Here is a 26,311-nt window from a genome sequence, read left to right as displayed (position 1 = left end):
CAAAATTCACGCTGCCTTTGAATCCTTCGCCAAAACGCGCTGGTAAACCGGGACGAGAGCCACAAACACAGAGCTGGTTTCACGGTCTCTTCGTGAGCACTCCTGTTAAAAGGCATATAAAAGGCGTCCGGGCCATTTAGGTAAGTGAGGTAAGGCAGGCGGTGCAGCACCATGCGATTAACAAAGGCGCTACTGGCGGGCGAGGGGCATTAAAGGGGGCACTACGAAACGCCATGCAGGGCTACGGGCAACTTTGCAGCCTGAAACTTTGCAGCCTGCGCAAGTGTATGAAAGTCCCGATTTACTCTAGCACAGGTTCTGTTATCTAAAAACTGCGACCAGGTCTCCTCTTGTATTGCCTTGCAAAGTAGGATCTACCGTTAGGTTTCAAATTTGCGTGCGGCTAATGATAGCTAATGGTCACTCATCTGCAGCCTTCGGTGGATTGGGACACGCTGTGGCGTGTGTTTTTAGGCCTACAAAAGCGATGAGAGCGACAGCCCGTGGTCAAAGCGGCCAGGGTGTGTTTAATTAAGGCCACTTTATCATGATTTCGTGAGTATGGGAACGTTTTGCATCATCTCAACCTGTCACCGTCGGAAGGAGGTGTAGAAACCCGTCTCAGTAATGCCTTAGTGTCCCGTATCCCGGATCCGCCTTCACCACGACACGATCCTGCGCTCAACACTTCTCGTGCCAGTAAATCGGGCTGGTATCTTTATATGTCTGCAAGTCAGGCAAACTGGTACCGAGGTCTGTCTTTTGTGCCCAACTTTCGATTTAAAGTCTAAGAGAGAAACAGACTTGTTATTTTCACAAACACTTCGGGGACTAAACATCTCAGTCGTCAGTGCTGTAGTGAGGCACCGACTGGCCAAAACGCTCTGAAGTTCAGAAGTGAAAAGGTCGCAGCTCTCTCAGCTCTGCCCTTATTAAACATACCTCAAATTTAAAGTGTCCTGTGCTGTTTTGCACTCTTATGTCTCAGCTATATGTGTATTATGTATCTGCTATAGTTTCGGTGAAAGTCACTTTTTTTTTGCACTTGGCTATATTTTCTATGTTTAAACAGACAAACATAAGAGAGTCGGCTCTGTTTTGAACTGTGGCCACATAGTTTTTTCTTCTGTGATTGTTGCCATACATTTGTGTTTGCGAGATTTGTGATAAAATAAATAGCTTATCGTCTAAAAGGACTCGCATTTTGAGCTTGCTAGCGTCGCAATGTTTCCTATTATTTGTTTAAACACATCTGTTGAAACGTATACACCATCACGTTTACAGCACGCATATAAAGATGTGTTTACTTAGTACAATCACACAGATCATAGTGTTCATATATTTTGGTGTTCAAGATGTGTCAGTATTGGTCAGTCTGTCCTTGGCACATCAGTCCTCTATTATTGTATGTACATAAAGATTTGCTTGTCATCAAGAATATGTCACTGCTGAACACAGCCCCTGGAGATTGTAGGCTTAATTGCTGACATATGCTGTTGTCTGTTATTGTGCATTTTAAAGAATTTGTTCAAGAAATTTGTTCAAGGTTTAGAAATCACGAGTAGAGTGTTATGTAGGTATTTGCTGCCATTTCACTGCTCAAGGGTCACTGTGCTGACACTGAGCAGGGGTTCTGGAGTTTTGTATATTCTCTCTCTTTGTGTAGGTCATCTTTTGGTTCTCTGGTTTCCTTCTACCTCTGAAATATTCCAGTTGGTAGAATGGCAATTCCTAATTGCGCCTAGTTGTGTGTGAGTATGCAAATGTGATTGTGTGGTGCCCTATAATGGACTGGCATCCAATCCAGGGCCCATCTCAGAATTAAACTGTTACTAACAATAAATTAATCAAAAGTAATAAATGTTAAGCTCCCATACAAGAAAACAAGCCTTGTTCGGGGTGTCTGGCCACTAAAAGTGCTGCCCGTGAAAAACTTAAAAGATTCATTTAGCACACTGTTAAAGTTGTGTTAGTAGAGTCACACTATGTTTTGCCAAAAGCTAAAGGTCTATGCCTGACCAAATGATGCAGTCTGTGTGAAAATTAAAGATAAAGGGAATACATCACAGGAAGGTTTATGATATAACAGATTCTTGCTAAATAAAGACAGAATGCATGCTTGAACAATTAGTGTTGCTTGTTAACGTCTTGTGTTGTTTTTGAACAATTAGTGTTGCTAGTTAAATGTTAAGTATTAAGTATCAATTGTGAATGAATTCAATAAGGATTATATTTATTGTCTCATTAGGACATTCAACATCACTGCAGTATATGATTATATATTCAAATATTTTAGGGAAACCAATAAAAATAATTTAAAAAGTATTTTTCATGCCTTAGGAATCTCCCAGTATAGTGTGTTAGTTTTCTGTTCCATTCATTACAGCAATTAGCAAAACACAGTATTTATGAAGTAAATTACATTCTATGAGGCATTGTCAATCACTTCTTGAGTTGAAGATGTGAAAGTAGTTGACACATATAAGATAAGGACAGAGATGGAAACTGACATTGTATTCTTGATACCCCAACTTTATATAGTTTTTTTTACACTTTTAAACTTAAAAAAGCTGATGAACATGGGGAAAATATATTACATATATATTTTTATCATGATATAAGAATATTGCTTAGATCCACTGTGGTGACTCCAAACAGGGAGCAGCTAAAAAAAAAAAACCCAACAACATAAGAATATAGTTTACACATAATTTAGAGGATGTCTTTTGTAAATATGGGTCACATTTTGTTGCATCTGTTGAAAGCAGGAGGGGAAAGAGGTGCTAGCTGATTCTGTTTGTCTGCATGTCAAGTTCAAGTTGTAAACTAACATTAACACTCCATCTCGCCATCAATTTTTACTTACAACTAACAAAAAGTAAACTTTGAGGAAGGGATAAACCTTGTTAACATTCAGGGTAACGTCTGTGTTATTTTATAGAGCTGACCTAAAAAAAGGCATAGACTCCAAATAGATGGAGCTTTCATCTTTTTCTTTATGGCCTTACATTTGTGTTATTAGAGTAAAGTTCACCTTTCCCAAATTATGGACCATTTGTGAGCTTCTACGCTGGTTATAGCCAAAGAAAATTTGGATACATTTTTCATCGTAATAGTATTCACAGTCATTTCAGGTGCATGTAGAGAATTTATAACCTGACATGCAGTGCATTAAGATAACTTTTCTAATATACTCATGTATATGAGTATATAATAATACATTTCTACCCATGTACATAAATAATTAGATACCTGAACTAGCCTTTTATGTAATTTGATTCCACAAGTGTTTTTGAAAAACCTGTTGTAGAATGAGAAGAATTTGGCCATGAGAATATAGCATGTAGATGTCAATATGGAAGAGGATTTCAGGTTGAAGCTGCTCGTACAATAGCGTCCATAATTAAATATGTTTATCTCTTCATCGTGGTTGATGGTTTGTTGGTTGTGCATGTAGAAGGTGGAGCATGTGTTAGTTCACAGCTCGCGTGTAGAGGAACACAGTCTGCACCTCTTCAACTCTTTTTTTTTTTCCCGCCCGCTTTCAATAGACTTCACAAAACGTGACCCGTCATTACGTGAGCTATCTTCTAAATGATGTGTTGAGTGTTTCTTATCACCTGCATTGCTTGTGGAAGCGTAGTGTTTTCGCAAATAGACGGCATATTTCCACTTTGTTACTTGAAGAAGGTTTTTTTTTCCTCCAGTTTAGCGCACCGTTGCGATCCCCTTTCCCCTTGAGCGGCTGGATTCGAGCGGTGCATGCCGGTACCTGCAGTCCCTGCTCCTCCCTTCTCGGTGCCGGCAGCGCCAGTGTGTGTGCTTTCGAGTACTACAACTCCCATACTGGCGGTCCTTCTATCTCCCCCTTTCTCCCACCAGACCAGAGCCTGTGAGCTACAGCACGGCTCGTCTTGACTAAACCCCCTCCCACCACCACCACTATTACGGACTTTCGGACCCAAAAATCGTCGATCTTTAGTGAATTTCTACCAACGGGACTAAAATCCTTTCCTCTCGATGCACCCTCGGCTTCCTTAATGTGGCTCCAGCCGGTTGGTGTTTGTTTGCACTGTTTGACATCGTTATATGGCTCGCTAATTTCCTTTGGGAATTATTCAGTGGACAGAGACATCGGGTCTGGGCTGTGTTATGTTCTAACACCCTGGATACCGAATTGGTTCGCTATGGGACGAATGCAATACCCTATCGGAGATATTTCCCCGCGATGACACACGGCTTGTCCTTAACATTTGGAAACAGTGTAATACATATCGGTAGTTGCTTCGAGGAGACTTTGCTGCGCAGGGATCTGAATGTTGCAGCTTCAACATAGAGCACATTGCTAAGTAAGGATACGGCTCTTTACATCGCCGGACACAAGTAACAGTCGCTGATTATCTGTAACTAACACACGCTACATTCTGTAAGCAGCCATTGAAGGGTGAATGTTTAGAGTTAGCCCAAAGTACGATGTTTCCTCATGTGGGTGATTTCAGCCTCGCGATGTTGTCTGGCTTTCTCTCCCTCGATTTATCTGCGCGATGATGAAGGCGTTGTAGTTGGACTACACACTCGTGGTCACCGAAAGATGCGGTCAGTCTTCTTCAGGTTTGATGTTATTTCGCATTTTAGTTGATTATCGACAGGACTGCTGTCCATTGGAAGGGACGAGTCGTTAGTTTCTGCCTCCGTCGTGTCAAAAACGAGCGGCATATCAACAACACTGCTGCTTTTCCGAACCTTTTCTCCGAAACCCCGTTCTGAACAACTACATCGCCTTGTGTTTGTGTGCCTCACCCTTTCAGCTGTGTGTACATCACGAGGAGTTTGTTTAATTCATTGGCCTAATTTTAAACATAACATTTGTACTGTAGGATCAGCGGCGTCTTTCTGTATTGTGTGTTGTCCTGATTGTTCCCCAGGCTCGGTCCGGAGCGTGGACTATAGCCAGAGTTTAAACAAGAAGATATTTATTTTTTATTTTGCGGAAAACACGTTTTATTCGGTTCTCGGCGGTGTTCAAGCGACATTTGGTTTTAATCCCGCATCCTGTATCCTTGTAGCGTCTCCTTTGTGTGTATGTGTGTGTGTGTGTGTGTGTGTGTGAGAGAGAGCTTAGAGCTGCGCTGCCGACACACCGGAGAGAGACTGGGAGCAGGTTGGGTTTCTCTGCTCTGCCTTTTACATTTCTGCCCTGCAGACCATATCAAAAACCTAGAGAATCCGACTATGGATTCACCCCAGCGAACTGACTAATGTGATTAGTCTTTAGATGAATTTATCGTTCTCAAATGAGGTACATCAACAAAAGTAATGAGCTTTGTTCAGTGACGATAAGAGCTCGCGTGGGCCGATAAACTTTACTATAGCATATCCAGTTCTGTCCGTTAGTAAGACTCACATGACCTGAGGCACAACGCACCATACAGACAGGGGCTGTATGTGGAACCAGTTGTTAAGCAGGGGGTTCATGTTTTACCAGGCATTTTGACACATATCTGTAATTTGGCACTCATCTCACACTCTTTTTTTACTGCTTTTCAGAGCTGCTTTTGATCAGGTGCATTAGTCATATGAAATGTTCTTTAACTCATTGTATTTTGTGCCTGATATTGTATATTATTTTCTTAGACAAGGACACTATCTTCTATTATTTCTATTACACCTCAAATGGACCTCCTCCATTCAGCACTCTTACTAAAGGTGTGTTTGCAGGATGAAGCTTTTATTTGAAAACACACATTGTTTACTGGGTTAGGTCGAAGTTTCAGCACGACTTCCTCTTTCTTTAATTGAGACAAGCACTGTTACTCTCACATTTATTCCTATTCTTGCAAGCTCAAAACACAAATATTGTTTTTTTTTGTTTTTTTTTTATTATTAAAATACATCAGATTTTCTACTGCTCGTTATGCTTTGCAGTACTTAGTTTGAATCCTTAGTTTGATATCAAGTGTTGTTTTGATAGTTAGAATTGGCCTCTCTGGATTAAATGGAACATGGTAATGCTTGGATGGGACTTATACTTTTTACAGTATTTAAAATTCAAATACTATTTGCCACTATCAAGCTTATTCAGAAGTATTTACCCTATATCGAATCTTTTATGGACTGATTTTTTTTTCTTAGCAAATATTTATAAATTTAGTCCGTAGATCCTGGGGGTTTCTTGATGTTATGTTTAAGGGATTCTGAGCATGAATCCATCATGTAAAATGAATTCATTCATTTACTCATTTATTCATCCACTCATTCATCTACCATCAGATTTATACTGCAATATACTTGTAAAATGTCTGCAGTTAGCAGCCCTTATTGCAAGACCCACTGTCATGTAAGGCCTAAGCCTTTTTTGTTTAAAGCTTGAATGCCTTTGATTGTGTCTAATATGAAGGAATACACCACTGTCAGGGTCAAAAATACAGTGAAAGTTGGGCTTATACCAGAGCAGCAAAGGATTTCTGACATGAAAGGTTTATAAAAAAAACATTTTTTAAAGGTTTTTCAACCTAATTTACATCTGATTTGAACACCTTATAGTTACTTCATGGTTTAGAATATTGTACTATAAGATGTCTGAGATAATGATAGGGTCACTGTTCACGGTTCATTGTCTCACTGAGCAATGCGTCCACTTGAACACAGACACACGCTTTGGGTCTCAAAATCAGATTAAGCAAATTTAGCTCATTTTATTTGTGTTTAAGTCTTTAAAAGAGTGTCATCTTTTAGATTTAAAAGGTCAGAATTAAGACTTGCAATTCAAGGTAACCAATCTTAAAACTAATCATTGCTTTCAAGTAACGGACTGACATTAATAACAGCAGAGATACTGATTTGTTAAAAAAAATGCTTGGTTATTATTTTACAAATTGTTTTATTTTTATATACCTTTATGACCGGTTTATGTATTTCTAAATTAAGTTTTTAAACATTAGAGTTAAATTTGTACTGATTTTTAATCTATGGCATAATGCTTTTGCAAAGTTTTTGTTGTTAATTGTTTGGCCTTGTTCTCTAAAATCTTAGGTGTATTTTCAAGTACACCTTTGTACTTTGTAAAAGTAATTTAGAAAATACAAAAAACATTCTATTATATAGTTAAGCAATTTAACCTTGCTGAAGAAAATAACACAAAAACAGTAATTTGAAAGGGTTTTTAACTGAAAAGGTGATTTTTCCTGGCCTCCTGGAAGATTTAGTAAAGTAAAAAAAGGAATTTTTGTAAAGGTATGAAAATATGTGTACACCGTTTTTAAAATGGAATATATTTCAAAGATTTACATTTTTATGTCATAGTTTGAGAGATTTTAGCTAGCCAAGCTGAATAATGTTTTAAGTAGATGAAATGCATGAAACACTAAATGATTGGATTGCAATGTAAATTCAATTTTGTGCTTCTAATATTCCAGATATCACCATGAGGTTGTAAACTCTCCACATTGAGTTTGTGTTTGCTTTTATAAATCTTGTTTAGATTAACATTTAGAAGGATTAATGATTTTAATATTGTAAATTATGGCTGGTTTTAGTTATGCAATTTACGGTGTACCACGGTGTCTCTTATGGAATATGTTTGTTATTTTTTTAGTGCTTCATGGTCTTGTCAATATTTGATTGACTTTAATAATTTAATTATATGAAGTGGCTACAGAATTTGTCTTTGTCTTACATTGACCTTGTCCTTTTGTTTTTGTGCCATATATAGAAGAAATTCTTGTACATCTGCGACACAGTCAAAGGAATGCTGTGTTGAAAAAAAAACAAAAAACGCTTATGCAGGTGATAATCATATGTGTTATTACAACAGTGCTTATTTATTTACTTATTTGCTACAAATAAGATTTAAAGTTTGCAAGTTTGCTTATTATGTTTTCCAGGTGGATCCCTCACCAATGAATGTAGGGGATGGAGGCACGGTAAGCAAAGAGAGCAGTGCTCTTACACAGCTGTCAGAGAGCATGGTGGGGAATCCACAGCAGACACTGCCCCCTGAACTCAGAGGAGATGTGCCTCATGGTCAGCAGAACAAGCTGAGGACATCTACAGACTGCAAAATGCCTGGTGTCTGCTCTGATGCCAGCAAGTCTAGCAAGACCAGCAATTCAAACCATTGTCCTGAAGTCCCTTCTTCCCAACTTTGCAACAAACCTCCTGCATTCAGCACTGATTCTTTTAGCACACAATTACAGGATAGATTAGAAGTTCCCAAAGCACAGGCTGAAGGAGGTGCTACCTGCCCAAATCAGCACTGGCCTTGTGGTAAAAAGGTTGGCTCAGAGGACTTGATGAGCTTGGTTCATAATAATGTGACCCAAAATAAAAAAGCTCCTCAGAGCACTGGGCCTACCCAACCTGTTATCAGTCGTTCACAAGGATTTCAGTGTTCAACCTTTAAAGCAGGCCAACCTGTTGCTTTTCTTCCATCTGCAAACTTTGCTTCTTCCCTTTGTAAGATCACCTTGCCTCCAGGACTGGGCCAGATTGCCGCTCTGAGAGAAGCCACAGCTACTCAGTTTCAAAAGGACTGTCCAGTGCCATGTTCTGGCTCAAGTATGACTCCAAGGCTCAAAACATACCCTTATCAGTTTTCTATGGGACGAGGTGTTGCTGAGAAGAAACCAGTGTCATCAGCATCTAAAGGAAGATGTGACCATGGCTCTAATGCAAAGGGCTGTAAAGGTGCAGGAGAGCACAAATCAACAATTTCTCCTGCTGTTAGCCACACTATTGCTCTCCCAGCGCAACAGGCCACACAGGCCTCAGCCCCACTGACTCATTATACTATCTCTCCCACTGCTGCCATCTGCTGTAGCTCGGCACTGGCCAACATTACCACTCAGAGCAGGCTTCTAAGCCTTGTAGAGAAATGCCCCCCATACAGAGCAATCGAAAAGAATTCTGTGTCATATTTAAAACCGAAGTCTGTATCATCTACTGAAGAACATAATGCTCTGTGTCCTCCAGAGGCCAGAGACGTACCTCTTGACTTATCTTCAAAATCCAAACGCCAAAAAAGCATTAAGGATGCTCAGAACAGCCCAGCTGCCACAACTGATCAATGCTTATTTGAGCCCAATCAGAAGAATTCACATCCCTCCAAAAGGCCTCAGACTTCCTCTTTTAGTTCAGTTTCTAATTATGCTCTTCTACCAGATGCCCAACGAAATGGCTCAGCCCAGCGATCCACCTCAAAACTCAGCAATCACAATTTGGAACCCAGTGCATCATGGGACAAAGGCTCATCTCAAGGTTCCTTAAACAACCTCCCAGGAACATATGTAGGGGTAGCAAGCCCTATATTAGCCTCTACCTTACGTAGCAAAGATGGTAAAAGTGCTGCTTTTGTTGAAGACGTACAGATATTTGCTAAGCAAGAGACTATTTCGATTATTGATCAAGGTGAACAGTTGACCTCCAGATGCAAGAAGACACCTTTCACAGGTAAGAGTGATGGGCAAAATAAAGGTGGTACTTCTGCTAGTACTACCACCCCTGCAGAGCAGGAGATTTCATCCAGTCCACTGTTTACTTCTACAAACTCACAATCACCTAGGACTTCGGGTGGAAAAGCAGGGATTCCACATACACCTCCAAGTAAACCATTGTGGCACCAACCACTTTTTCAAGGGATGTCTTTGCAGAAGCGCTCAGCTCAGAACCAAGAACCATCTAAGGTAATAGACAGCCTGAGTTGTGATGGCCCCTTGTTTCATAAATGTGAACTAAGCCCCACTAATGTAAAGAAAGAAAAAGAAAAAATGGAGAAAACCCTTTCGCCCCTATCCAACTTGGAGTCAATAGTAAAACAGAAAACTCTTGAGACTACTGCACTGACTGGTGAAACCTACTGCAATCTGTCATCTATGGGATCCAGGAAGCCTGAAGTGGTCAACTTGCTCAGCAGGTCTCAGAATCCTCCATTGCAGCAAACTGTGGCCACTGGCTTTACACCCTGTGTAACGTCAGAACTTCAGGACACTAAGACAGGAAGCAATTCTCTCTTTACAGATGCAAAAGTGGACAACAGGCAGGAGGCCACAATTGTTTTTCTGCCCAAAGAGAAGTGCCATGACAAACAAGAAAAGCAAACCGAAAATTTCACAGGCCAAAAATCTGAGCTCAGTACTCCTAAGAAAAGATGTGCATCCAGTAACAAAGCTGGCAAGAAGGATAGTATGCTGGCTTCAAATCCTGAGGCGAGAACAAGAGAAAACCCTGCAGTGCAAAGAGAGCTCACACCTAATTCAAATCTGGAGAGCATATCCTTTCCTCAGCACCAGACTACAACAGAGGCAGAAGGAGAGAAAAAAATTAATGGTGGTAAAAATTGTAGTGTTTCCAAAGGAAAACTACCTGTCACCAAACAGAGGAAACCACGGAAGAAAGAGAAGACCTCTGCTGAAACATTAAAAAAGGCTGCAATACTGAAGAAAAAACCTCGGAAGAAGGAGAGTTCGACAGTTGTTCAAGCTCCTAACTCTAAAAAAGTGAGATATATTCATGTAAAACTTGTAAAAACTAATTATATGTAACATGTTTTATGCTGAAAGCAAACACATTAAATATGTATATATTGGAATATTTGGGATGTGTTTAGCAATTCTGGTTGATGTTGAACTTTGATTATTCCTGTGAGAAATTAGTGGTTATCTGTACAGTTATAATTCAAGTATCTCAAACTTAAGGGTTGCCATTTTCCAGTGACATTCAGTGTCATATTAATGAACAAGAAGTAGTGGAGACTCTAACTCAAAGCTCTTGAATAAAATGCGTCTATAGGATGCAGTTCTGTTGAGTTACAGCCGAGGCTCAATTTGGCTAATTAGCTGTCGTAGATATGTTAAGCGTGATGGTGTTGACAGCGGTATTAGAGTGAAAGTTGAAGTTTTGGAACCTTATTTGTTTTAGCAGAATGCAGATGAGAAGCTGAGAGAACTGGACAGATTAAATAACTAAAATACTACTGCATCAGTCAGTCTCTTTAGGTGTAACAAGGGCTGAACCCCAATGGCACAACCATGGACTGACAACACTATAGCCAAAATAAACATAGACCAATTTGTTCAAAGAAGAATTGTGAGGTCAAATAAAGTCAGCTCAAAATTTTATCATAAAACATGTGCAAATTTTCCAAAATACATTATATACTACATCATTATGTAAAGAAGTATTGCTCCTTTAACTAAATAATAACAGACATTTAACTAACATTAACATAAACTTTTTTTTTTAAGGGTATATCATCTATTGCAGAGGAGAGCCCACTGAAGCAGGGCCCACTGAAGCAGAGCCCATTGAAGGAGAAACCATGTCCAGTCCCTGAAGGTGGGGCTAAGATTCGCAAAGGAAAGTGTCCTCAAGTTAAAATAGCGCAACATCCTGGTTGCAAACCTGGTAATGAATTGTTTTTGTTTCACTGTGGGGAAATAAGTGTACAGACACTTTTGTTTATGTTATTTAATAAACTGGAAAAAGTGATTTTCCAGTTTATTAAATAAGGTGATGGTGATTTTATTTTTTGCTTCAATAGTCCAGTTTTGATGAACTTGTGATAGAAGCGATAGGTTGACCCAACATGACCTTCTAGTACCCCTAGTACCCCCCCAACCATTATGCATGCTTGTCTTATGTTAATTGGTGCCATACAAGCTTGAGTTGAGTAATTCTGTAACTGCAGATCTCTTTATTTTCTGTAGACTTTACTATGAATGGTGAAATCAAGTAAAAACATCCAGTGAGTGGCAGTTTTGCAGATGGAAATTGCTTGATGATAAGAGAGGTCAATAGAGAATGGGGAGACTGGTTCAAACTGACAGAGAGGTTACAGTAATTCAGATAACCACTCTGTACAATTTTGTAAAGCAGAAAAGCATCTCAGAACCACATTGGATTCCAATTCTATAAGTAGCCAATAATAGAAAGCTGGGGCTGCAGTGGGCATAGGCTCACCGAAGCTGAACAGCAGAAGACTAGAAAAAAAAGAGTAGAAATATATATATTTGTGGGGGGTGGGAGTTGGTTGGGGGACAACATTGGTGAACATTTTTTTTTAGGTCTTTCATGTTCAATAAGGTTCAAGTCAGTGCTCTGGCTTGGGCACTTTAGGACATTAACAGAGTTGTTCCTAAGTTGGTCTTGGCTTTGTGCTTCTGGTCATTGTCATGTTGGACGTTGAACCTTTGGCTTAGTCTGAGGTCCTGAGCACTATGGAACAGGTTTTTATTGAGGATATCTCTTTTACTTTGCTCCATTCAGCTTACCCTTAAACTTGAGCAGTCTCCCAGGCCCTGCTGCTGAAAAACACCCACACAGCATGATGCTGCCACAACCATGCTTCGCTGTTGGGATGGTATTGGGCAGGTGATGAGTGGTGCCTGGTTTCCTTCAGACACAACATTTAGAATTAAGGCCAAGCATTTCAACCTTGGTTTCATCACAGAATCTTGTTCCTTAGTTTGAGAGTCTTTCAGGTTCTTTTTTCAAACTCCAAGTGGGCTTTCATGTGTTTTTCATTGAAAAGTGGCTTCAGTCTAGCTCTGCATGCTTTTTGCTCTGATATGCATTATCAGCTGTTAGGCCTTCTATAAAGAGGCGTTTCCTTTCCAAATCATGTCCAGTCAATTTAATTTACCACATCTATCTATCTATCTATCTGTCTGTCTGTCTGTCTATCTATCTATCCATCCATCCATCACATACAGCCACCATAGCAAAACATAAGTGTCTGTATGCTCATGTCCTTTGTTTACTTTGCTAATAATTTCAATCAGTATTGAACGTCTGTATTTCTCACTTTTTTCTAGATATTGAAAACAGCCCAGCAAGAACTGTGCAGGTGGATCCTACTTTTCTCATCAAGACTGATCAGCCCTGTAAGAAATCTAACGTGCAGCAAGTATCCTCTCCAAGGCCAAAGCGAGGGCGCCGACGTACTGATGATGCTTTACTCCGAGATTGGAGCTTTGCTTCTCCCCCTACACCTTCTCCTCCCCCAGAATCCCCTTCTTCCCTTCTTTTGCCAAGTCTTGTTTTCCCACTTAGACGACCTCGGGGCAGGCCTCGTCTTAATCCACTGCCTGAAGGTGCAGACACAGACAGCATTAAACCTGCCCAGGTGGCAGGGAGAGAAGACCAGGCCTCTGCAAAAAAGAGAAAGCGATGCAGGAACCGAAAGTACCAGAATGGGGAGTATGTAACAGATAAGGAAAAGGAAGCCAACAGGGAGAATGAGAGGATTGTGGATGGAGATAATGAAGAAACAGGTAAGCACAAATCTTGTTTTAGACCTGGGGTTTAGTGTATATGAACATTGTACAAGAAAAAGGTTTTCAACACTAGTTTACTCTGACACAAGGACACACGGGATGTAACTGCTGACGTAATTTTTCTTTTTTTGTTTTCCTAATTTTTTTTTTAAATCCATTTGCCAGATGATTCTTGATGCTTTTTTCACCACTAGGAATTTTTGAAGGTTTATATATTATCAGGTTCTGCATTTATCTATTTCACCTGTTGCTACATTTTCTTTTAAATGAGTGTTTCTGTTTAAATGCAAATGGAGGCTATTTTTATCAGGTCAGCTTAGATGGATTCAGATGCAAGAGAGACTTAGTGGTTGATGGGAGTTTGGATTCAGAAGTTTTGGTCTGAGAAAAATTTCAAAATATTTCTTCAGGGATTGAAATGCAAATAAGACATATAGTCAGGGGTCTCTCATTTTTAATGTTGTGATGCTGTAACAAACTGTCTGACAAGTGTCTGTAATTCTGCATTGCATTATGTAATTTATTTAAGTAAGCCTCATTAAGAGTTCTTTACGAATTCTTATTGTATATACAGTATTAGCAAAATAATAGCAGGTTTTTATTATATTTTTTATTGCTACGTGGCAAACAAGTTACCAGTAGGTTCAGTAGATTCAAACAGAAAACAAACAAGACAATGCATTCACGATATGCAAGCTCTTAAGACTGTGCAATTGGGCAATTAGTTGAAAGGGGTGTGTTCAAAAAATTGTACCGTTGACTGAACAAACTCAAAACTATTTTGTACAAACGTTTTTTGATGGTTGTCTTTATTAGTCTATAGTTCTTGCAAATTTAAAGTAAGTTAGCTGGTGATTTTGTTGTTTGAGTTCTTCACCTTCTAGCTAGGTTGCACGTGCCTGTTTTTAATAATTGTTAAACGGAGTACAGAGTCTGTGGTCTATCTCACAAAGAAGCCCCGCCCAACCCTACCACCTTAACTAACTAATTTTCTGCGGGAAACCGCAGATGGAAGCAGCTGGAAATGGCCGTAGTTAACACTTATTTCCAGAAGAGAGAGGAACACAGACTTATATACAAGAATGGAGGTAGGAGTACACAGGTAGACTATATTCTATGTAGACGAGGCAATCTGAGAGAGATTAGTGACTGCAAGGTGGTAGTAGGAGAAAGTGTAGCCAAACAGCATCGGATGGTGATGTGCAAGATGTCTCTTGTGGTCAGGAAGAGAAGGAGAGGAAAGATAGAAAAGACGACCATGTGGTGGAAGTTGAAAAAGGAAGAATGTTGTGAGGAATTCAGACAGAAGTTGAGACAGGCTTTTTGTGGTCAGGAAGAGCTTCCAGATGACTGGGAAACTACAGCAGAAGTGATCAGGGAGACCGGTAGGAGCGTGCTAAGTGTGTCATCTGGAAGGAGAAAAGAAGATAAGGAAACATGGTTGTGGAACGAGGAAGTACAGGACAGCATTCAGAGAAAGAGGCTAGCTAAAAAGAAGTGGGACATAGAAAGAACAGAAGAAAATATACAGGATTACATAGAATCGCAGCACAGATTGAAGAGTGACATGGCAAAGGCCAAACAGAAAGTATACAATGAGTTGTATGCCAGGTTAGACACAAGGGGAGGCAAGAATGACTTTTACACTTTTATATTGAGACATAGAGATAGAAAGGTGTTAACTGGTGAGGAGAGTGTGCATAGAAGATGGAAGGAATATTTTAAGGAGCTGATGATTAAGGAAAATATGAGGGAAAGACAGGTGGAAGAGGTAAATATTGTAGAGCAGGAAATAGCAAAGATTAGAAATGTGCGGAAGGCTCTGAGGTGAATCAAGAGTGGAAAGGCTGTCGGTCCAGATGAAATATCTGTGGAAGTGTCTAGGAGAGACAGCAGTGGAGTTTCTATCTAGATTGTTCAACAGGATTTTAGAGAGTGAGAAGATACCGGAGGAATGGAGAAGTTTTCTTGTGGTGATCGTTAAGAAGATGTGCAGAGCTGTAGCAACTACAATGGCTAAAAGTTGATGAGTTGCACAATGAAGCTATGAGAGAGAGTAGTGGAAGCTAGTCTAAGAAAGGAAGTGGATATTTGTAACAGCAATATGGCTTCCTGCCCATAAAGAGTACTACTGGTGCAATTTTTGCTTTGAGAATGTTAATGGAGAAGTACAGAAATGGTCAGAATGAGCTGCACTGCGTTTTTGTGGATTTAGAGAAACCGTATGACAGGGTGCCGAGAGAGGAGCTATGGTACTGTTTGAGGATGTCAGGAGTGACAGAGAAGTATGTCAGATTAGTTCAGGATATGTAGGAAAGGAGTATGACAGCAGTGAGATGTGCTGTAGGTCAGACAGAGGAGTTCAAGGTGGAGGTGGGGCTACATCAAGGATCGGAGAGCAGGTGGAGGAACACCTGGAAAGGTGGGGGTCTGCAGGGAGGGAAGTAGAACAGCGAGGTTACATAGGGCTGAGGTCAAGAAGGTGCAGGAGTTTACAGTAAGTATTTATAGGTGAAGAGGTGAGTGAAAGCGGGTTGGAGGTCGTGCAGAAGAGTGTCAGGAGTGTTGTGTGACAAAAGATGTTGTACAAGACAGTAGTGATGCCAGCTATGCTGTATGGGTTAGAGACTGTAGTGATGAGGATGGACAGGATTAGGAACGAGCACATCAGAGAGACAGCTCAGGTTGACTGTTTTGGGGACAAGGTCAGAGAGGTTAGATTAAGGTTTATGGTTTATACATGTGCAGAGGAGGGAGAGTGGTTATATTGGTAGAAGGATGTTGGAAATGGAGCTGCCAGGTAAGAGGTCAAGAGAAAGGCCAAAGAGGAGATATATGGATGTGTTAAAAGAGGACCTGTAGTTAACTGGCGCAAATGTAGAGGATGCAGAGGATAGAGTGAGGTGGAAGCAGATGATTAGCTGTGGCATCCCCTTACTGGAAAAGCTGAAAGTTCTGTTGACTTATTTAGTGGAAAGTGGAACTTTTGGAAGACATGCGTCCTATTACATAGCATTCATTAAGCAATAAGAACATCATATGAACAGTCTAACATGGTGGTGGTAGTGTGATGGTGTGGGGATGCTGCTTCAGGACCTAAGCAAACTAAATGACAGGACTGCTCGGAAAATCAAAGTGGCCTAGTCAAAATCCTGACTCACTTTCTGCTACCATGGTTGGTCCCACATAGACTTTAAACATTTGCAATTCCCCAAAACAGTTTAAGCCCAAGCCACATCCTTACTTTAGTGGATAATCGTGCTTGTATATCGCAGAGTTGTGCTAATAAATAAAAAATTTATGGCAGGATTGGACTTTTCTGCCAAGAACTAAAGTTCAATAGGATATGTTCATACCAAACATTCTTTCAACACATAATATTGTTTATCTTTTCTCTTTTAAAACTTTATACTACAATGATTTTATACTATTGTATCTGGTTTCTTTCAAGTAGGGGTGTAAAGAAAATAATTATTTGAATCAGGAAATGTGGCAAACAATATGGCAGCATTGACTTACAATTTTACATCCACTTCGAATAGAAAAGCAACCTTAAATTTATAAATTAATAAAATAAATGATGCAAATAGCAATTTACATGGTGTGAGTGTAAGTGTGTGTGAGGGAGCGAATCTACTGAACTTTTTCAAGTCTGGTGCTGCTACGATTTTCCCCAAGATTTGTTTAACTGCTTGGATATCCATAGGAGTTCACAATCTTGGATCTTGTTGGAACAGCGTTACAACAGAACTCCATTCATTTCTTTTGGTCCACACCTCCCTGTCCTCCAGATGCACCCATCCTGTCTGTTGATCATAACTTATTGACTCCCTTATCCAGGTCAACTATATGCTCCTGCAGACAGTCTTGAATTGCTTTGTTCTGTGTTCTCACACAAGGCTCCACTGGTTCATGACCTCCTTGGAGACCTAAAGATGATTTTAACTCCACAACTTAACTGTCCCAGCATCAAACAATTTTCCAGCTCACAACAAAGGCAATGTTTGGGATCTGGCCTGCAGTATTGAGATTAAATTTTCCCCCAATTTTCCCATCTTTGGCCATGAAATTCTGCTTTATGATGCATTTGTTCCCCTGGAATATGAAAGACAATAACCAAGGTGACCTCACTGGGCTGAGTAAACTCCTTCCATGGTCTTGTCTGCCATGCCACTCCTACTGACCTGGTTGATCGTTACAATGACTCCCTTTCTGCTGTACTTAACGCTATAGCCCCTAAAATCGAAAAGTCTCTTTCGTTCACTCACCACCATGCCATATCACTTAATCAATCGAAAGCCACAGGCTGTCATCTTCAGCTATGCTCTACTAAGTTTGGTGTGGTTGTTAAAATCTGGTTGTTTAAAAACTTTTTTCCACTACTGTGCCACCTATTATGCATTGACTGTCGATTATCAAAAATGTATTTTTACTCCATGTTTGCCACCTATTACCTCATTCACTCTCTTCAAACATATAACTGTGGTTCTCAGCTGATTTAGAAATCTAAGTCATCTACATGCCAGCATGATCCATTTCCCACAAGTATACTCAAAGCCTCACTGTTCCTCTGATTTCTGCAATAATTAACCCTTCCTTCGTCTGTAGCACGCACCGTCCTCATTGAAAACTGCAGCAGTTACACCTATTTTCAAGAAGCCTGTTTCTAATCAGGGTAACTTTAATATTAACAGGACCAATAATGCAATTCACACAGCACTGAAACTGCTCCAGTCAAAATCACTAATGATGTCCTTGCGCTGCTGACTCGGGCCTACTGTCAGTCCTTATCCACTTGACCTCAATGTTGTTTTCAGTACTGCTATTTGCCCAATACGTTTGTGGATGCCTGGCTGGAATTTCAAGTTACTTGCGTTGCTCACTTGTAGCTCACCTCCTGCCTAATCAACATACAGCCATTTGTGATGTTTAAGATCTCCAATTCTGAGTTGTCTGCATTTACACAGGGTGTAACCCAAGGTTCAGTTCTGGATCTATTGTTATTTATTCATTTTCCTTCCTCTGGGCAACATCCTAAATCACCATAGTGGTCAAATCCACTTTTGCACAGACAAACTGAGCTCTTTAAATCCACCCAACTTCCCTCTTACCAGCTACCTTCAAGACATCACATCCTGGATGACCAATATTTCCTCAAATTAAATGGCAATAAAAAGCTCCAAGTCCACACTATCAAAAACACAAAAGATGTCTGGTACTGATCTGGTACCTGATGCCTGTCTGGTACTTCCCTACTCTCAAATCAAGAGCCTTGGTGTCATTTTAGAAAAAACGCTCAGTTGCAAAACACACATCTCTAAGGCTATCTCTATGCAATATTTCTGTGCTCTAATTTCTGATCTGAGCTTTTAACAAAATCTCAGACTGATTACTGTAGTACACTATATTGCTGAATGTTTTTAGATGTCTGCCTTACATGCACATGAAATTTATTGCCATCTCATTCTTAATCTGTAGGTTTTAATATGGAGTTGGCCCACCTGTTGCAGCTTAACAGATTTAAATCTTCAGGGAAGGCTTTCAACAAAGTTTAGGAGTGTGTTCATGGGAAAGTTTGACCATTCCTCCAGAAGCACATTTGTGAGGTCAGGCACTGATGTAGGACGAGAAAGCCTGGGATGCAGTCTCCACTCTAATTCATCCCAAAGGTGTGCTGTCGGGTTGAGGTCAGGACTCTGTGCAGGCCAGTCAAGTTCCTCCACACCAAACTCACTCATCCATGTATTTATGGACCTTTATTTGTGCACTGGTGCAGAGTCCTGTTGGAACAGGTAGGGGCCATCGATAAACTGTTCCTACAAAGTTGGGAGCATGAAATTGTTTTTTGCACCCTGCAATCCTACTCTGCTGGCCTACTGACTATTCCACTTGGGTGTCTCTGTACCATGGATGGTAGGGCAGACTCTACAACTTTCTTCCTCTACAAATCTTTAAGCTGGACTAAACATTTTCCTTGCAACCCTAGCCTCTGGCGTGACCATTAGAAATCTAAATCCACATTCACTTTTTTATTAATGGTCATGCCTAGATGGCATCTCTCAGAATGGTTAAATTTTACAGTGAGCAATGAGCAAATAATATAAGTAAGATGAAGAGATTTAATTATCTGAAAAGATGACCTGAGTCAATTCATAAGTAATATCGAACAGACAGGAATGTTCTGTATTAATGCTGGTTTGAATAAAGAAATTAACATTAGTTTATAACCCTGCATGTGCAAACTGATTTGAGCTTAAAATGTCTGTGCTATTTAGTTTTTCTTTGTGGGTTTGTCCCACAAAGTATACTTACTGAGCATTTTATTTGTAACACTTGTACAACTACTCATTCATGCAATTATCTAATCAGCCAATTGTATGTCAGCAGTGCAATGCATAAAATCATGCAGATATTGGTTTGAGTATTTATGCTGATTTCAGAAAAGCATCTCAGAATGCACACCACCTCAATCTTGAGGTAGATCAGCTGCAATAGCAGAAGATTGTCCTATTCCACTTTCGTCAGCCAAGAGAAGAAAGCTATGGCTGCAATCTTACCAAAATGTAGCTTGATCTGATCAACCTCAATTTCAGATTCAGTGGACCCATCCTGCTTTGTGTCAACAGTCCAGGCTGGTTGAGTTGGTGCCGTGAAAGGATTTCATGGCACAATTTGGGATCAATCATCATTTGAATACCACAGCATATGCATATCGTTGCTGGCCATGCACATCTTGTAATGACCACAAGTTACTCATCTTTAATGGCTATTCCAGCATGATGATGCACCATGTCACAAAACAAAAGTCGTCACCAATTGGTTTCATGAACGCAACAGAGAGTTCATTGTCCTTTAGTGGCCTTTCTAGTCATCGGATCTGAATCTAATCTCCTGGTAAAACAGGAGATTCACACCAGGAAAGTGCACTTGAAAACCCTACAGAATTTGCATGATAATATCATGTTAGCATGGACCAGAATCTCAAAATAATATTACCAACATTTTGTGGCATTCATGATACAAAGATTTGAGGCTGTTTTGAGAGCAAAGTAAGGCTTTACTCTGTATTAGTGTAATAAGTTCCAAATAAAGTGCTCTCTGAGTTTATATAAGCACATATTTCTTATATGCCACATAACTCCATTTAGAATCGTATGCTAATATGCTACAGAAGCACCTTCTTTATAATTAGAATCAGTGGCTATTTTAACAGTTGACTAAAATATATTGTTTACTTTCGAGGTGAGCAGTTACTGATTGCAGGTTATGCACAATTTGTCCGTCCCACTAACCTTTGCCTTGCAGGTACCCATTACTTTCAAGTAGCAAGTATATGAATAATATTGTATAGTATACATATACAGTTTATGCATATACAGGTGGGTGACATCCTGATGAGATATGGTGGCTCTTGTCAGTACCACATCCACATGGTACAAAGTTACACTGAAATGTTTGATGAGTAGTAAAATGATTTAAATCATATTCTCTGTCCTAACCCAAACTAACACTCAAGGGACACTTTGAAGCAGTGTGTTAGATAGCTCTCAAACACCATCATCAAAACACCAGTTGGAATATTTGAAAGACTGACTTCATCCCTTCAATACAGCCGCAGTGGCTCAATACTTTACTTATTCACACACACTTAGTTTCATAGTGGTATGAATTGGGACTGGTATCCAAAAGTGAATGTACTAGAGACAGTGCTGTGTTAGAACTTGCTGCATATTTTGTTAACATTGTCAGGTGGAATACTGGTGAAAATTTGGTGGAAAATTTGTGCTATATTTACTTAAGCCAAAGATAACCAGATGCACAACTTGTAGTAAAAATGAATAGGAAGGCTGACTCTTAGGACCTGCCTTGTTTTTACAGATGTGGACCCTCCTATTACTGCCACTTTGCCGTGTGAAGGTTCCAGTCCTGACATCAGCCCCAAGAAGTCCCTGAACACCCGTTCAGGGGTTACGCGTCTTCAGGAGAGTCCATCCACCCCTGATTTTAATGACAAACCTCCAGGAAAGAGAAAATTTAAGAGCAAGCACTTGTGTGATGCTGAGGAACAGAAAAAGGTTGGCAAAATGTCTTTGTTTGATAAATATCATCTGATTTATAACAGAATTTCTTTTGATAAGTCTATAATGGGGTGGTTGTTACTTGGTCTTTCAGTGCCCTCTGCTGACATATGAAATTCCTACAAAGGTCATCAGTTGCTCTTTCTCAGTAGCTGGACTGCATTACTTTAAAATATTATGTCTTTCTTTCTCCTTACCTGATATTTTCATTACAGCAAAAGATCAAACGGGGCTTTGCAGGAAAGCGCTCTACATGCCTCTCTACAGATGAGGATAGCCCTATGGCCAAAAAACCTTCCACTACATTCTTTGCCCCAAAGGAATCATCATCTCCTTTCCCTAAAAAGAAAGGTCCTGGAAAGGTCAGGATCACAGAATCCACACCAATCCGTCCTGTACCTCCAGAAGTTCGCCGATTGATTGTGAACAAAAATGCAGGGGAGACTTTGTTACAAAGAGCTGCAAGGCTAGGATACCAGGTATTATATTTTGTCTTATATTTCCATGACAAATATATATTTAAGAAACAGCAGATACCTGCTTGTGGTGTTACCATTTTTGTTAGTGTATTAAGCATATCTGAAAAGGGACATATGGATGAAGTGGTATAAAAATAGTTGAGAACCAACTTTGATTGGCCATTACATCACCAGAGTGTGGTACAAATTGTGTACTACTATAACTATACTATACTTCTGTTATGTCATAATGTAAACCTCAATTCCAAAGTTGCAGAAAGTATGTGAAAATAAAAACAGAAACAGTATGTTATGTATAGCTCAAAGCAATGACATTTTTTACCTTGTCAGTTTCTCTGTTTTTGTAAGAATATGCTACACTGTTCCAAAAACGTTGTTGCGGTCAAAAAAAATAAATCACAAATAGTTTAGGAATCTCACCCACTGGGGTACATAAAGTCATCAAAAGATTCAGGGATCCAGAGAAATCTCTTTGTGAAAACTCTTAACCACCACACCCATATTTGATTCTTCCCCAAACTGTAGAAAGTACACAATTGTCAAGAATTCCTTTGTTTGTTGTAGCAATTAGATTTCCTTTTACTGGAACTAAAAGGCTTAACCGAAAGATGTTCCAGCATGATAATGCCTCTTTGCACAAAATAAGTTCTATGACATGGTTTAGCAAGTTGGTGTGGAAGAACTCAAGTGGCCTGCAAAGAGTCCTGACAACCCCACTGTACAACTTTAAGAAGAATTGGAGTGTCAACTGTGCACCAAGCCACAGTGCCCAACCATTTGGCTGAATGTGCCCCTTGTGTAGAGGTTATAACCTACAGCCAATAAAATAGACTCAATATATATTCCAAAATTATAGGCATTAATATAATGTTGCAACAGAATAAACAAAGTTTTTTGAGAGCAAAGTAAGTGTTTTAATAATTACATATAGTTACAGATCTAATATGTGTTTTGTTTATTTTCAAAAGTATTACACTAATAAAGAAGTCTAATCCTTTTTTAGAATTGGGGGTCATAATACTCCACAGTAGTAGTATCTGATAACAAATGTTTTTCTACTTAAAATGATACGAATTGTTGGATAATGAACAAAGTTCAATAACAAAGTGAAAAGTTCAAATGGACTATAATGGGAATCATAGTGTATCTCTCTTCAAATAAAACCCAACACCAATAAGAAAGTAAATAACACATTTAGGTGTCTCCTTTGTGGCTAACTGATAATTTTCAGTCAGATTGTCTTACATTCACAAGTATTTGTTGAGATGGATAACTGACAGGAACACAGTAGAACAAATGCTGCTGGATTCAGTTACTTAACTACACCATGCACAGTGCCATATTTTAGATATTGTCATGTATGATAATTGAATGCAACATGCTTAAAAGTTTTTTGCTTAAGTAATGTGTTTTCCTTGGTTATTTATTTATTTATTTATTTTGCATAAAGGAAGTGGTGCTGTATTGCTTGGAGAAGGATGTAAGAGAGGTGAACCGCCGAGACAATGCTGGCTACACAGCACTGCATGAGGCATGTGCTCGTGGTTGGACGCACATTGTGCAGGTGCTGCTGAAACATGGTGCCGATGTCAACTGTAGTGCACAAGATGGGACACGGTAAGCATTGTGTGCTGTGCTGCATCAAGATGCAGTTTTTTTATTAGTAAAATCACAGTGCACACCTGCCATGGTAACATGTAAATCATATTAAAGGCTCATCTTATTAATAATCGTGCCACATTTTGGGGTAAAGGGTTTGATACTTCTACCAGAACACTATGGACAAAAAAAATAAATAGAGATCAAACCCTTATTAATGGACTCTATCTAAAGTGGACTGATGTACAATGAAAACATGTAATGTGGTCTTTTGACACAAATCTTCAGATTGTTTCAGAACATCTGTAATGAGCAGATTTACGCATTGTGGTTATATTCTGTTATTGTTCTGTTGCAGCTGTAGAAAGGACATTATTTTTTATTAATTTAATTTATCAGCCATGTGAGGATAGGGTCCCTTTTGGGTCTGATTCCTCTCAACGTTTTTTCCTTATATTGACTGATTATATGGGATAAATAAAAATTAGAATTTTAAATGTTTGATATTTTTATTTAGAATTTTTATAATCAATTTTTATAACTTTGACATTATCCATTGTTAAAAACACTATACAAATAAAATGAATGTGTGTGTTACAAAATGAGATGCATTTTAAAGGTCGCTAGTGATGTAATGAGCAACAGGTAAGTGCAATCAAGTAGTCAACTGGAAAGTTTAGTTTGTTTGGCCAAGAGGAGGCATGATTCATTGTGGTTTTTTAGCAGATCTCAAACTTTACTTTTTCTTTTATATGTTCTATTCAATACTAAAACATTGAACAGTTTTCAACACTGGCTGTCAGCATTATAACTGATCAAATTATGGAGTTGCTTAAGATTAAAATTGAAGTGCCTTGTTGTGCTTTCTGATGCCAGTAACTCATAGAATCCCAGCTTAAACTCTACATTTGTGAATAGATTTGAGACTTGACACAATACCTATGTTATGTATCCAGTGTGAATACATAGAGACTGGTCTGGATTTTATGTATTTAATCTAAACAGAACCATATTAACTCAATTATTCTGTGAATTCTTGCAGCCCCATTCATGATGCGGTTGCGGCTGATAGCCTGGCAGTAGTGTGGATGCTGTTAAACCACGGTGCAGATCCAACGCTGGCCACCTACTCTGGCCAAACAGCTGTTAAACTGGCCCAAAGTCCCAGCATGAAAACCTTCCTCAAAGGTAAAATTTATCCATAGTTATAATTAGAGTTTATTTTTGTACCCCGAATATGTCACACTGAAATTAAATTTAGGCTCTACATGCACAATTGTATGTGACAGTATTAATTATTTAATAGTATGGTCTCTTTAGGGCCAAGAATTCTTAATCAAGCATTGTTTTTTATGGAAGACATTAACGTAAAGTGAGCAGTAAATGAGCTTATTCTGTCTGTGGTGGCAATGTTTTCTTGACAATAGAACACTACATAATTTTGGAATATGAAGCCCAAAAATGTACTTAATAGATGTCACTATCCAAGTCTAAATATCGATGTGACTTTTAGACTTAAGTCACCTCCATCAACTCTGAGTACATGCCCTAATGTAGATGTAAATGGGTATATATAGTTAGAAAATATTAGGTTGAATTAAATGTTTTTAGTGTGATTTTTGTTTTTGTACAGAAATGGGTATTTAGGCCCAAGATGTATCTTAAGATTTGAGGTCTATGCAGACGTTTTTTTTTGCAAGATATTAGCGTATTTATTGCACCTTCATCGACTGGTTTGTGCTGAAAGGTAAGTCTCTCATCTGTCGTGCAGTTTTGCTGTGTCTTCATGGCGTAGAAAAACAGAGGAGAATTGGAAAATCACTTGAAAAATATGTATTGTAGTGCTGATTGTACTGGCTGCATGCTTGTACAAGCAGGAATACAAATCTTGTTATTATAATGATCAGTGGCCAGGGACTGTCCATCCTTGGTAAACATTACAATTTCATATTTCCTGTCTAAATTGTCACCTTTGATAAAAGCATCAGCAAATTTAGATAATCAATGTAAACCACCTGAATAATTTTCATAATCTTAAAGTGCCACAAATGAGCATTCAGTGATGGGCTAAGAATCTGCTTAACTTAACCTGCGTAAATACTGACATGAATTTTGGACTTAAGTTTTTGACTTATGTTACCAACTCTTAATAAGACCCCATGTTAATAGCATATGTAATCACATTTGTAGCATTTTTTGCATAGTTTAACATTTTACTTATCAGGTTTTTGGAGATACAAACATGAAAAAAAAAGAAAAACATGTCCATATGATTTATTGGGCTGGACAGTCAAAATAGAGTTTAATTTAAAACAGCGCTGTACACTGTACCTTTTTTTTTTCTCAGAGTACTTCACTGACCTAGAAGGACGCCATGATCAGGATCCAAGTCTAAAGTGGGATTTTTACAGCAGCTCAGTGTTTGGTAAGAAACTTCATAAATGTATAATTCAGAATTTAATTAATAATCTGAGCTTTCATCAAATTAATTTAGCCTCATATCTGTGGACATCAGGTCAAGTCAGGATCTTGCCTTTGTCCTGAGCAATTTTTACTGAATTGGATGTCCAACAGGGGGAGCATTATCACATTCAACTTACAGGGGTTTGTTAACTTGTCAATCTGTATATGTCTGTAAATCTTTTTAGAGACGGATCAGGAGGCCTGTTGGGACTTCCTACTTTCTCAACCTGAAGAGGAAGACAATGAAGAATGGAGAGATCAGGGAAAAGAAAAGGACATGGACTGCCTTTTGTTTGAGTTCTCCTCTGAACCCCTATTACCCTGCTACCATGTTCAAGTATCACTAACACAGGGGTGAGTGACAAAAACTCTTGACACTTAACACTGTTACACATGCATAAGCCCTTTTTTATTAAATCTA

General features: G+C 39.1%; 1 protein-coding gene across 3 annotated transcripts in view; it reads left to right on the top strand.

Annotated features, from left to right (window-relative positions):
- bcorl1 (BCL6 corepressor-like 1) overlaps positions 1-26,311 on the top strand; it is a 28,162-nt gene continuing 1,851 nt past the window's right edge. The window contains exons 1-12 of one of the 3 annotated variants that reach the window (XM_060885430.1): positions 3,576-4,349; positions 5,635-5,706; positions 7,712-7,785; positions 7,884-10,493; positions 11,241-11,400; positions 12,810-13,268; positions 21,150-21,346; positions 21,565-21,828; positions 23,279-23,445; positions 24,470-24,615; positions 25,775-25,852; positions 26,076-26,244. In XM_060885430.1, coding sequence (XP_060741413.1) covers positions 7,780-7,785; positions 7,884-10,493; positions 11,241-11,400; positions 12,810-13,268; positions 21,150-21,346; positions 21,565-21,828; positions 23,279-23,445; positions 24,470-24,615; positions 25,775-25,852; positions 26,076-26,244 — 4,256 coding nt within the window. In that variant the 5' untranslated portion in view covers positions 3,576-4,349; positions 5,635-5,706; positions 7,712-7,779. Of the gene's footprint in view, positions 141-3,575; positions 4,350-5,634; positions 5,707-7,711; positions 7,786-7,883; positions 10,494-11,240; positions 11,401-12,809; positions 13,269-21,149; positions 21,347-21,564; positions 21,829-23,278; positions 23,446-24,469; positions 24,616-25,774; positions 25,853-26,075; positions 26,245-26,311 lie in introns of those variants that run through there. The other 2 variants (XM_060885429.1, XM_060885431.1) reach the window with 2 other exon arrangements.

Source organism: Tachysurus vachellii, chromosome 13, assembly GCF_030014155.1.
Source record: "Tachysurus vachellii isolate PV-2020 chromosome 13, HZAU_Pvac_v1, whole genome shotgun sequence".
Classification (NCBI taxonomy): Eukaryota; Metazoa; Chordata; class Actinopteri; order Siluriformes; family Bagridae; genus Tachysurus; species Tachysurus vachellii.
The sequence above is the reverse complement of the archived record's forward strand: the minus strand, read 5'-3'. Positions and strand labels throughout refer to the sequence as shown.